This window comes from Microtus pennsylvanicus, chromosome 1 (genome assembly GCF_037038515.1).
Source record: "Microtus pennsylvanicus isolate mMicPen1 chromosome 1, mMicPen1.hap1, whole genome shotgun sequence".
NCBI lineage: Eukaryota > Metazoa > Chordata > Mammalia > Rodentia > Cricetidae > Microtus > Microtus pennsylvanicus.
This window is the reverse complement of record NC_134579.1, coordinates 88249976-88263875: the sequence shown is the minus strand read 5'-3', so window position 1 is coordinate 88263875 and position 13900 is coordinate 88249976. Positions and strand designations below refer to the sequence as shown.

Sequence of the window (13900 nt, the reverse complement as noted above, 5' to 3'; positions counted from 1 at the left end):
ACCAGGCTGGTCTCGAACTCACAGAGATCCGCCTACAGCACCCATTTCTTTGGGGAAGCTGGAGATGGAGGAGAAGCCGGGCTGTAACACTTTTGCTGGGGAAACCTTCCCCTAAACAGAGCCGAGTTGTTACACTCCCAGGCCCTCTCCTGCAGGAACAGAGCTGTTACATTGGGGAAGCCTTTCCCTAGAGCAGGGCTACAAGCTGCAACGCTTCCTGTGACCTGGGCTATTCCCTGGCTCCTGACTGCCAGAACGCTCTCCCACCGGAGCTTGGCTCCTGAGTGCCAGGATTCCTTTTCATCTGAGCTGCAATGCTTACTGAGGTCAGAGGTCAAGCTTCAGACATCAGTCCTCTTTCTACTGGAGGTTCCAGGGATGGAACTCAGGCCACAGGCTTGGCAGCGATCGTCTCTACTGGCTCAGTCATCTTACCAACCTCCCTTTTAGTTTCTTGGTGGCCAGTTGGACTGAAACAAGAATCTAGGCTGCATAGTCCATATTCCACACTAAAAGCACTAAAAATACGAGTGGAGCTGAGCGTGGTGGCGCATGCCTGTAATCTCAGCACTCAGGAGATTTACAGGTCAGCCGATCTACACAGTGAGTTCCAGGAGAGCCAAGGCCACATAGAGAGATTCTGTCTCACAAACAGATTTCCTGCGCTGCAGTGTTACCTAGGATGGTCACCAACGTGGACTGGCTGGGGTGCTTGGAGGAGGAGCAGGTGTAAAATCCGGTGTCGTTTCTTCCCACGGAGGACACAAAAGCCAACAGAATCCGGATCATGGTTCTGTTTGTGGAGTAGGTGCTCATTTCAAAGTAGCTGCCCTGGGTGTTAAGGGAAGGAGAATCTGCATTCAGGTTTCCAGCGTGTGCTGGGCACCTGCTGTAAATACCAATGGAAATGTTGGTAGACTGGAGCTGGGGCAGTGAGGCATGAACCACAGGGCTCAGCAAACCCACGTAGGAGATTATTAGGAAAGGATGGGAGTAAAGGGAAGGATGTGGGGTCCACCAAGAAGGAGCGGGGAGAAAAAGGACGGCTGCTGGTGGGGTGTAGGAGAGTTGGGGCGGTGGGAGAGCGGGAGTGGGTGGGGCTGGGGGTGGTGGTCAGTATAATGTTGGAGTCCTAACAGATGGTACCATTACCTCCTCAAGGGCTTTGTTTTCTCGTTCCCAGGTTAGCCCAAACTGATAGTTCAAATGGATAGCCTTGCACCTTATCCACAAGGGTTCCCCCACTTTCAGGAACAATTGGGGCAGTGTGGTCTGAGGAGTTTCATTTAGATCTAGAAGATAAAAAAAAATCCCAAATAAGAAAAAAAGTTATTATTTTTGAGGTGTTTGATTGGTCACAAAAGTCTCATGAACATTCTGAAGAGCAAAGGTGACAAGGTCCCTGATATTACTAATCAAATGAAAATAACCTTGAGCTGAGGATGGCACAATGGAACAGGCCAGCCTAGGGAAGCCCTGGACTTTGTTCCCAGAGCCACAGAACAAGGGTAGAAATGATGAAATAAAACAATCCTCTAGAGATAGGATATCCTTTGTGGACGAAATCCCCACTTACAGAAGCTATAATATTACATTTTAAATGGTATGAATGGGCCATTGGGATGACTCAGTGGGTAAAGGCACCTGTTGCCCTGCGGGACGACTTGACTTTGATACTGGGGCTCCATGATAGACTCAGAGAACAGACTCGCACAGATTGTCCTCTGGCCTCCACGTGCACATTACAGCACATGTGTGCGTGCACACAATGAACACATGTGATGAAGTGGTGTGGAGGGTCTGGAGTGGAGCCCAGTGGCAGAGCATGCACCCAGTGTCCCCGGGTTTGAGCCCAGCACCTAAATAAAGCCAAGTCAAACAAAATGCTCTGAAATAAAGAAAAAAGAATTTCTGGGGCTGGAGAGATGGCTCAGAGGTTAAGAGCCCTGGCTGCTCTTTCCAAAGGTCCTGAGTTCAATTCCCAGCAAGCACATGGTGGCTCACAACCATCTGGAATGAGATCTGGTGCCCTCTTCTGACCTGTAGGCATCCATGCAGGCAGAACACTAAGAAATAAAAAAAGAAAAAGAAAAAAGAAAGAATCCCTAAAATCGAGTGATTGCCTAAGGAGATGCCATCAGTCCCAGACAGCACTCCAAGGAATAGTCCTTGACAATACATTGGTGACAGTCCCTGATTACCTATAGTGAACAGCTTGGTGCATTCGCGGCCCAGTTCATTCCTCGCACAGCACCTGATGTCTGCTCCGAACAGCTCGTAAAGTACCTTTTCCTCCTTTCTGACAACAGTAGGGCTTCCTTCTTTACAGCTGCAATTAGAAGGTAAGTTTCCTTCATGAAATGTTTCCAGTATAGACTTCTGACATAGCAGTGAATGCAAGGCCCTGGGTTCAAAGCCACTCAGCATGCACAGGGGGGTGAAGTTACAAAGCACATCTGAAGGGATTCAAAGAAAAGAGTAGATGGGAAAATCACAAGCTCAACTGTATTCGGCTTGGGATCCCAGGGACAGCTAGCAACTCTGTATCTAATTAAAATAATACTACACGATTACTTTAGAGCCAGATAGGGTCTCTCCACACCACCGTTCAGGTTGATCTTGACCTTACTATGTGGCTCAGGCTGGCTTCAGACTCTGAGGGGTCCTCTCGCCTCAGTTTCCTGAGTGCTGGGATTACAGGTGTGTGTCGTGACACACGCATGCTTGGTGACCTTCTTCTTTCTTTCTGGTTATCGTTTAAAGGCAGGTGAAAAAGAAAAAAGGAAGAACTAAGAAAGCAAACAGGACAAGAAGCATATCTGGGCTTTGACGCAGCTGAAGAGGACGGGCAGCATTTTCTCACAAGTACAGGCAAGGAACATACGGGAAGAGAGGCCGTCGTCACCAGCAGGGTGAGTTCCCAGCACAAATCGGAAAAGAAAACCAAAAAAAAAGAAGTGTGCCTTCTAGGGAAGACCACTAGGTCTCGGTAGTGTTCAGAGAGTGACATTCTCCTGCCTCCACGGGAAATGCCCCCACATGGCTTTCTCAGGGTATAGGATAGCTTTGGGGGCTGTGCCCCTACTCGTGGCTTGCTCCACTAAATCAAATGCATTTTCTTTCAATTTTGAAGTCACCATTTCCTATTACCCCAAAACAAATACTGTCAAACTGATGTGACAGCATTCCAGCCGTCTTATTCTATATACGCATTCCATACATATATACCTAGGTGCACACACACGTATGTCAAACACACGCACACACAGTTCAGGTCATCTTTTTTTTTTCCCATAAAACTCAAGATCACATTAATAGTATCTGAAGAACTGATTTTCCTTTTCCTTTTCCTCTTCTGCTTTGTCCCATTTAGTTTTCAGCAGGTACACAGTGCCGCTGACCTGACCAGTGGGGACCCTGTGGACATCAGCTCTGGCTCACATGAGAAGTGGAAGGGGACTTGCACTCTGTGCCGGGTACCTGCCAAGCTGGCTGTGTGGCTTCACATCTCAACTCACTCAGCCATCCAGGTAATCCCATTCTTCCCTTTTTAAACATCTGTCTAAACTGGGGCTAGAGAAACAGTTCAGCTGTTAAGAGCACTGGCTGCTCTTCCAGAGGACCTGGGTTCGGTTCCCAGCAATCACATAGTGGCTCACTTCTGGCATGCAGACAGAGCACTTACACATTAAAAAAAAAACATGGCAGGGCAGTGTTGGCACATGTCTTTAATCTCAGCACTCGGGAGGCAGAGACAGGCGGATCTCTGGGAGTTCTGATAGGAATGGTCGTCACGGTCACGGTGAGGTGCGCCTTACCTCTCCTCGTGGGAACCACAGAGCACCCACTCCACAATGGGCTCTGGGACGCTCTCGGATTCACAGACCAGCGCTTCCTGGTTTTCCATCTTCCTGAAGTAAGGTCTTCTCAGCACGTGCAGCTGCGTATCTGAGGCATGACAACATGCTACCACTTAGTACTCAAACCAGAGTCCACACCATTTCCAAACAGCTAATCTATTCCACCGCAGCAGAGTCTGGCTCCCCACTGCCCTTAGGTGACATCAGGTTTGCTGTTTGTTTGTTTGTCTGTTTGTTTGTTTTGAGACAGCATCTCTATGTAGCCTTGTCTGGCCTGGAACTGATCTCATGAAACTGATCTAGGTGAAACTGATCTCGAACTCACAGAGCTCTGCCTGCCTCTGACTCCCAAGTGCTGCGATTAAAGGCGTGGGCCACCATGCTGGGTGTGAGACAGTCTTACACATGGTCTCTTGTCAGTTTCTTGGGGTTCACAAATCCATAGATGAATAAGTAAGGTGAAGTCACACAACAGAATGTAAAAGGAGAAAAAAAATGAGCAAAACCACAGAGCTTAGCTCTTATCTAAAGTTTAAAATCTACTTTCTTCCTGTCTACAACTAGGTGCAAATTAGTACAGTGGAGAACGTTGGAAATAGAATAGGAGGGAGTTAAAACCAGAGCAGAATTGAGACGTTTAGCTTAGCCTCCCATTGAGCCTAGACCTTTGCGTGTGTGTGTGTGTGTGTGTGTGTGTGCACATACACACACACACTCATACACACATATACATACACATCTACACACATATGCACATACATAAAATACAAATGCAAAAAATGAGTACCATTTTATCCAGCCGCTTAGGAGGGGATATTTTTGCTTTAGCTTTGCCCTTATTTATAGATGCTCTTTATATTTTATCACTCTCCATCTGTAGTTGATTGCAAACTGCAAGTCTTCTCATCCTATGGCCGTTTTCATTTTCTTTTAAATCCCAGTGACTTCCAAACTTGGCTTCAATTCTACCCTTTATTAGGGATGTCCAGGCACATCCAACTTGCACCCACCCCATAAGTATCATGGTCCTAGAACACTTATGAATGGGGACAAGACATTTGCCGACCGCGTTATCATGTTGTAATATTCGAAGGTGGGACACCCCTACTTCAACAACTTTCTTTTCATTGAACCCAGGCGTAGTGATGCATACCTGTAATCCCCAAATGTAGGAAGTGAGGAGATGGTGAGTTCAGAGCTAACCTGGGCTATACCTTGAGACCTTTGTAAAAGAAAGAAAAACTTTGCTGCTTTGCCTCCACATGACAATCCGTTAAGTACCTTAAATTAGAAACTGAGGCCCTGGGAGCTAATCACCATGAGTTAGGGTTCTCCAGGCAGACCCCAGGTCACTTTCCCTGTGTCACTCCTCAGAGGACCCCCCCCCCACATTACTCTAAGCACCCCTGATTCCTGAGATGCTCCTAACTGTGGGAATTTCAAGAGTTTTGCTATCTTGGTTGATCTGTTTTGTTCTTTTTCAACTGAAAAAAAAGTAAAATTAAAAATACCATTACGCCAGGAGTAAATGGCGTACACTTTTGTCCCACACATGGATAGCAGAGGCAGGCAGATCTCTGTGCATTCAAGGGCAGCCTGATCTACAGAGGGCCAGCCAGAAATAAAGCAAGATTCTGTATCAAAAAACTCTATTAATTTTCAAGAACAATAATGACGTTTGATTTGTTTGTTTGTTTGTTTGCAACCATGCCCTGCTTTTGATCATTGAGTTTATGACCCACTCCTCCATTTTGGAGTTGCCCAGTCTCTCCTGCGTACTGGAGTTGCTAGTCAAGTTTCTTCTCCATACTGGAGATGCTGGTCTCTCCTCCATCCTGTACGGGCTAGTCTCTCCTCCATCCTGTACGGGCTAGCCTCTCCTCCATCCTGTACGGGATAGCCTCTCCTCCATCCTGGAGCTACTAGCATCCCCTCCATCCTCGAGTTGCTGGTCTCTCCTACTTTTCCTTTTCACAGCTCACCACTCAGGGAGTACCGGAAATTTATCATTTATATATATATATATATATATATATTTGGTTTTTCAAGACAGGGTTTCTCTGTGGTTTTTTGGAGCCTGTCCTGGCACTAGCTCTTGTAGACCAGGCTGGTCTCGAACTCACAGAGATCCGCCTGCCTCTGCCTCCCGAGTGCTGGGATTAAAGGCGTGCGCCACCACCACCCGGCTATCATTTATATTTTATTTTGGGGGTTGTTGAATCCTAAGGAACTTCCATTATGGATGGTTGCCAACCACCAAGTAAGTGCTGGGAACTGAACCCTGTGGCCCCTGGGAAGAACAGCAAATGCTCTTGACCATTTTATTTTCATTTTTTAAAAACAGTCTTGTTTTGTAGCCCAGGCTGGCCTAGAACTCAGGCTGGAGCATCAAGCTTGCAATCCTCCTGCCTCAGCTTCCCAAGTGTAGGATTATGGATGTAGAACTTGAAGTAAAAGAAACCACTGTAAATATAAGAGACACAGAAAACCTTCCACTCAGCATACACAGCTACACATGTCGTGTTGGAAGAGAGAGAGAACGCAGATGCCTATGACATTCTGTGTTCTCATTGGGCATGGAGCCCATACTTAATGTCCTACAAGAGAGTTGAGGAAGTATGAAGAGGGAAGGGAGGAGGCTCAAGGCACAAAGCACAGACAGCTTTTGAGTTGTACACTTCTGGGCTGTGTTCCTACCTGCTTCAGAGGCACTGCAGGACTCCTCAGAGAAAACGGGTGAAACTGTTCTATATTTGATTTTGTCATGCAAGCTGACTGTGTGGCCCAAGGCGATAACCCTCAGGGAACCTAGTGTAAGCCCCTGAGCCACATAAGTGGCCAGGCCCCTCCCGTGAAGACCTCTAACCACCAGGTTCAGCCCACAGAACACTCTAACTGCTGGACCCAGCCCCCATTCTACAGGGTAAAAAGCTTACTCTCCCATCGTGAAATTCCACCAAGCTTCACCCTCAAAAGCTCCACCCCGAAAAGTTCCACCCCCTTCTCAAGAAACTCTATATAAGCCTTATATCCTGTCAGCTTTCTGTTGTTTCTTGCCTGAGCTACCCTTCTGATTTTTTCCAGGTATTTTTTTTCCTCCTCCCAACAAATCTCTTAATGTGAGGTTTGTTGTGTGATATGGGATTCCCCTTTGTAGGCTGTGAATACCACTGGTTAATAAAGAAACTGCTTTGAGCCTATAACAAAGCAGGGCAGAACAGAGCTAGGCGGGGAAAACTAAACTGAATGCTGGGAGAAAGAAGGCCACAGGAAACAGATGCTGGAACTTTACCTGGTAAACCACAGCCTCATGGTGATACACAGATTAATGAAGATGGGTTAATTTATGAGTTAGCTAAAAATACGCTTAAGCTATTGACTAAACAGTATTGCAAATAATATGGTTTCTGTGTGATTGTTTTGGGTCTGAGCTGCCATGCAGCCAGGAAACAAACAAACAGCTTTCTACAACAGTTGTGTAGTGTGGCTTTGTGGCTACTGGCTTCCAGGATTCTTTTCTAGCCAAGCTGTGATGCTTACACCTAGCATGTTCCCCAATGCTAGTAGCTATGACTGTAAGACCACAAGTGTCACATAGGCCCATAGTGGAGCCATGAGCAAGTGTAGACCTAGCTCTCATGGGCCCCTGAATTTGACAGTCACAAATTATGTCAGGTGTCTGTGTTCATGTCAACCTGCAGGCCAACCTCTGTGAGTGCCTAAAATGGGGCGTGCCAAATGACACACCAGAAGGTCTCTGTCCGTTCCTGACAGGCCCCTCTGTGGCTGCACATTACCCCAGCTTCGTGCATCTGAGTCACTGATGGAGAAGAAAGCAGCCTGGCGAGTCCTAGCAAGGTGCAGCAGGTGACTTAGCTACAATGATGTCAACTCTGAGCCCGTGGCACTGCCCCAGCCCCCAAGGACTCAAGGCTCCATGCATGCAGTCACCTCCCCAGTCACAAGGAAGAAAACAGTGTATGCTGTATGTGTAGCACGGAGTCTGCAAACATAAGACCTGTGGGTAATGGAAGCAGGTGGGCAGAAGCCAAAGAGTCCATGATGGTAGCATCTCTGCTGCCCACACAGCTCCCAGCTGTGTGGATATCCAACCACTCTGACAGCTTGCATTTGCACAAACCAGCATCCTCCACCACGGTGGCCACAGGCTCCATGTGGTTATTTAATTACCTCACATGAAAGAAAATAAAGAATTTGGTTCCTGGGTTACACTAGTCAAAGTTCAATTGTTCTGCAGGGGCATGTGTTGGGGGTCTGTGCTGCTGGGTGGAGGAGATGGGAACAATGTCATCTTATCAGAAAGGTCTGTGAGGTCACATGAACGCCTTGTAGTCCACAGGCGTGTAATTTTACTTTTTAGATAAATCAGTCTTATTTCATTTTTTTACGTGTAAGGGTGTTTGGCCTGCATATGTCTCTGCATCATGTACCTGCAGTACCCAAAGGTTAGAAGGGATTGCATCCCCTGGGACTGGAGTTACATGTGGTTGTGAGCTGCCATGAGGGTGCCTGGAATCCAATCCAGGTCCTCAACAAGTGTACCCAATGTTTTTAACTGCTGAGCCACCTATCCAGTCCAGAGATGTATTTTCATTCCCCTTTATTACAGAAATGGGAGCTGAGTTATTTTGTCCCCATGTCAAAATATTTTCCAGTTCTTCCAGGTCTGTGTTTAAAACCCCTGAGTATCTGAATTTGGTGACCCCAGCAGTGAGGAAAAAATACAATGAGTCCTGGGACACTTCCATGGGGTGCTGGAGTACCCAGTCTCAAGGTGCCCCTGTGGGGTGCTGGAGAACCCAGAAGTACCCCCTGGGGTGCTGAAGCGCCCAGTCCCAAGGTGCCCCCGGGTGGTGCTGGAGAACCCAGAAGTACCCCCGTGGGGTACTGAAGCGCCCAGTCCCAAGGTGCCCCTGTGGGGTGCTGGAGAACCCAGAAGTACCCCCTGGGGTGCTGGAGTACCCAGTCCCAAGGTGCCCCCAGGGGGTGCTGGAGTACCCAGTCCCAAGGTGTCCCGTGGGGTGCTGGAGCACCCAGTCCCGAGGTGCTCCCGTAGGGTGCTGGAGTACCCAGTCCCAAGGTGTCCCGTGGGGTGCTGGAGCACCCAGTCCCGAGGTGCCCCCATGGGGTGCTAGAGTACTCAGTCCCAAGGTGCCCCGTGGGGTGCTAGAGCACCCAGTCCCAAGGTGCCCCCATGGGATACTGTAGTACCCAGTCCCGAGGTGCCCCCGTAGGGAGCTGGAGTACCCAGTCCCAAGGTGTCCCGTGGGGTGCTAGAGCACTCAGTCCCGAGGTGCCCCCATGGGATACTGGAGTACCCAGTCCCAAGGTGCCCCGTGGGGTGCTGGAGCACCCAGTCCCGAGGCGCCCTCATGGGTGCTGGAGCACCTAGTAGTGAGCTGGACTTACTTGGTATACTCACTGTGAACAGTACTGTGTAGTTGGCGGCTTCACTCTGGATATACAGTAGGTATTCGCCAGCCTGGGTCTCTGTCACGTTCAAAATGGCCATGGAAACAATTCCTCTGTGGAAAGAGAAAGGATTGGCTACTGTGGAAATCACTCAGAGCCAAAAGCATCAGGTTCACCCCGAGTCAGATGAGGCTGTGACCCTGAGGGCTGCTCTGTGGAGAACATGACTCTGGCCCTTCCCCAGCCTCAGCCTGAGTGCCTTTAGCCTGGCTGTGTCTTTTGCCCACCCTCAAAAGCAAGTTTTGACTTGGTAGGGTGAGAGGGCTAGGCATTGGGAAACCCCACAATTTTAGGTCTCTTACAAGTTTATGGAGTACTGTTAGTTATTAAAACATTTTGTAGAACTGTATCTCATATCCAATAACAAAAGGCTTATTTTGTCAGAGCAAATCAAGGTTTCAAATTACATATGTAATTTATATGTAGATAAACTTTTAAAATTAAATTATTTTGGCCGGGCAGTGGTGGTGCATGCCTTTCATCCCAGAACACGGCAAAACAGAGAGGTAGGTGAATCTCTGTGAGTCTGGAGCCAGCCTGGTCTACAGAGTGAATTCCAGGACAACCAGGGCTACACAGAGAAACCCTGTCTTGAAAAACAAAAAGCAAACACAAGCAAACAAAATAAATAAATAATAAATTATTTTATTTTCAATATTTTATTCTTGTATATATTTTATTATTGTATATGTATGCATGTTTTGCCTGCATGTATGTATGAACACCACTTGCATGCAATATTCGTGGCGGTCAGAAGAAGGTATCAGATCTCCTGGGACTGGAGTTCCAGATGGTTGTGAATGGCTGTGTGGGCGCTGGAAACCCAACCTAGATCCTCTGGAAGAGCAGCCAGTGCTCTTAAACACTCAGCCATCTCTCAACACTCATGAGTTTATTTTTTTTTTAGAGTAGTTTAGAATTTGTCATTCCCACCACACATCCTCAACATTATCAATAGCTTTTTTGGGGGGTAGAGGGTTCAAGGCAGGCTTTCGCTGTGTAAGAATCTTGGCTGTCCTGAAACTTGCTCAATAGACCAGGCTAGCCTCAAACTCACAGAGAAGCGCCTTCCTCTGACTCCCGAGGGCTGGGATTAAAGGTGTGTACCACCATGCCCAATGACATTATCAATATCTTGTGCAGGCCTAGTTTGTAGTAACTGAAGAGCTAAGGTGGCTGGGTCACCATCAGCTGATGTCCACACATGCATTCAGCGGCCTGTCTGGGCAGCATCCCTATGACTGGCAGATCCATAGTGTCATGTGTCCATACCCTAATTCTACATCTAGTTCACTGTTTCACCAGAGATAAGTTACAAGACACATGGATGAAAGCTGGAAGGGGATTCTGATCCCAGCCTAGTAGTCTGTGCCTATAACCTCAGCATTCTAGAGACAGAAACAGGAGAATCTTGACTTTTGCGGAAAGAAAAAAAAAAAGATGGGAGATTCCAAATGAATTACGTTTTATGCAGGAAATTTGGCTCTGAAATCCTTGTGGCCCACCTTACCTGTTTTGTAAATCAAAGTGTGGCTGGCAGCCCAGGGAGCTGTGCTTAAAGACCCAGAGGCAAGAAATGTCCCCTGGGGTGGTGACCAGTACTTGCAGTGTGATGGACGCAGACTTGGCCACCTCCACAGTGGCAGCTTCGTACACCACCCCTGCATGGCGATGCCTTAATGTGCACCCAAGGTCTTCTGGGGATTCTGAAACCTGTGGTGTAGATAGAACAACGAGAATTCAGTTTTTCTTAACATTGAGCCTGTTTCCTGCATATGCAGTGGTTTGAAAATGAAAATGGCCTCCATAGACTTATAGGGAGGGGTGCTAGTCAGGGGCATGGCCTCAGAGGAAGTGTGTCACTAAGGGTGGGCTTTGAGGCTTCAGATGCTCAAGCCAGGCCCAGGCTCTCTCTCTATCTAGAACTGTCAAGTTCCTCCTCCGGCACCGTATGTGCTGGTGTGCTGCCACGCTCCCCACCATGACTGTAATGGACCAAACCTCGAAACTGTAAGCCAGCCCCAATTGACTGTTTTCCTTTAAGAGTTGCCATAGTTAGCTGGGAGATGGTGGTGCATACCTTTAATCCCAGCACTAGGGAGGCAGAGGCAGGTGGATCTCTGAGTTCAAGGCCAGCCTGGTCTGCAGAGCAAGTTTCAGGACAGCTAGGGCTACACAGAGAAAATCTGTCTTGAAAAACAAAACAAAAAAAAGAGTTGCCTTCGTCATGGTGTCTTTTCACAGCACTAAAACCCTAAGACAGCATACAATATCCAACTAAACTAAACTGGTACATACTAAGAAGGTATCACTGAGGCCGGGCAGTGGCGGCACATGCCTTTAGTCCCAGTACTCGGGAGGCAGGGGCAGGCAAATCGTGAGTTTGAGGCCAGCCTGGTCTACAAGAGCTGGTTCCAGGACAGGCTCCAAAACTACAGAGAAACCCTGTCTCAAAACAACAACAACAACAACAACAAAGAAGGTATCACTGGGTTGGACAGATGGTTCAGTGGATAAGAGCACTGACTACTCTTCCAGAGGTCCTGGGTTCAATTCCCAACACCCACATGATGAGTCACAGCTGTATGTAACTCCAGTTCCCTGGGATCTGATGCTTTCTTTTGCCTCTGAAGAAACTGCACACATAAATACTTGCAGGCAACACACACACACACACACACACACATTAAAAATCGAGGGATGCAAAACTAAAAGCATAGTAGAGAAAAGGGGGGAAAACCTGATTAGGCAATTCACATAAGCAAAAGATGGATGGAGGTGATCCCCTCCTGTTTCTGACCACATGGAATCAGCTTGCTCAAATGAAGAGCTTCTTTGACCCTGAGATGGCCACCCCAGGGTTATACTTGATTTCCGTGTAACCCTATGGATGCTGTTTAGATTGCCATCAGAGAAGGAAGTCAGAGGCTCACCAATGCGCAGTGATGGGTCGGAAAACCAAGCTCCAGCTATGCCACGCTGAGAACATGTAAACACACACAAGCTATGGGGACTGAGCATTGTGACTCAGTGGTAGAGTTCTTTTTTAATCATTTATTTTTATTTTATACACATTAGTGTTTTTCCTGCATGTATGTCTGTGTGAGGGTGTTGGATCCTGGAGTTACAGATCGTTGTGAGCTGCCATGTGGGTGCTGGGAATTGAACCTGGGTCCTCTGAAAGAACAGTCAGTGCTCTTAACCACTAAGCCATTTCTCCATCCCCGAGTAGTAGAGCAAGACCCTGTGTTCCAAACCCCACACTAGAAAAAAAAGTGGGGGCATGAACAGAAAAACCAAAGGGCTGGAATGTAGCTCGGCCATACAGTGGATGCCGGGCACACATAGACCCTTGAAGAAATGCAAAACATGAGAAGGATGAACAGGCCCAGGACAGGCCAAGTGAAAGTGATCAAGCAGAAGCAAAAGAGAAGGCTGAAAAATGGGAAGTCCCTAGGGTGTGGGAGAGTCCATGCCCATGGAGAAGAAGTGTAAGAGTTCAAACAGCGGGGAGGAAGAGGGTGTGGAAGAGCCTGCTCCCTGAGCCGTGCCTCCCTCTGTGGGAAGAACAATTAAACACAGACCTATCACTCTAAAGGGCACGTCTCTAGAAGGCCAGAGTCACACCCTGAGCTCAGCTCCTTTTGAGGACCAAAGGAATCCTGCTGCCCCACTCCACTATTGCTAAGGGCAGTGTCCCTGGGGTGAGCTCAGGGAGTGGGGCCCTGGGCCATGAGGACGAATGACAAATGGCAGTTTACCACCAACACTGGGGACCAATTACAAGCCTTTTATGTCTGACCAGTGGTTTCCTATAAGGCAGCCCTCGTATTACCCAGGTCTACACACCAGCAAAAAGCTGTAGACACTGTTATCTTTCTTTACTTTCAAAACAGGGTCTAGCAGCCCTTGCTGGCCTAGAACTCTCTGTAGAGGAAGCTGACCGCAAACACTAAGATATCTGCTTGCCTCTGCCTTTGCTGGGATTAAGGTCAGGCACCACCACACCCACCTTCCATTTGTTTTGAGACAAAACCTCTCTACGTAGCAAAGGTTGCACGCCACACCCAGATTAGATAATTTCTTTCTTTCTTTCTTTCTTTCTTTCTTTCTTTCTTTCTTTCTTCCTTTCTTCCTTTCTTTTTCTTTCTTTTGTAAAATTAAGGAACAAATAAGGCTTTGCCCAGTAGGCGTTTTGTTATTGGACCTCCCCGTCACGTGATGTTTCCAGGTACTACCAAATAGTCTAATATGTCTGCAGTCATCACAAAAGCCAGTAACTAAATGGTAAAAATTAAAACACATTAAAATGATCCAATCTTAATCTAAAGAACATAGAGGATGAGGAGAAGAAGAAAAACAAAGAAGCCTAACAGCTCATCAATTAAGAGCACTGGCTGCTCTTACAGAGGATGTAGGTTTGATTCCCAGCACCACATGGTGGCTCACAACCATCTGCCACTCCAGTTTCAAGGGATCCAATGCCCTCTTTTGAACTCCACAGGACCTTGAAAGCATATGGGGCACAGACATACACACAGGCAAAA

General features: G+C 47.5%; 1 protein-coding gene across 2 annotated transcripts in view; it reads right to left on the bottom strand.

Annotated features, from left to right (window-relative positions):
• Flt3 (fms related receptor tyrosine kinase 3) overlaps positions 1–13900 on the bottom strand; it is a 94415-nt gene that overhangs the window by 44390 nt on the left and 36125 nt on the right. For both annotated transcript variants that reach the window (XM_075972030.1, XM_075972022.1), the window contains exons 3-8: positions 10864–11066; positions 9291–9406; positions 3819–3948; positions 2202–2329; positions 1153–1292; positions 678–831 (exon numbers count right to left, since the gene is read on the bottom strand). In XM_075972030.1, coding sequence (XP_075828145.1) covers positions 678–831; positions 1153–1292; positions 2202–2329; positions 3819–3948; positions 9291–9406; positions 10864–11066 — 871 coding nt within the window. The remainder of the gene's footprint in view (positions 1–677; positions 832–1152; positions 1293–2201; positions 2330–3818; positions 3949–9290; positions 9407–10863; positions 11067–13900) is intronic.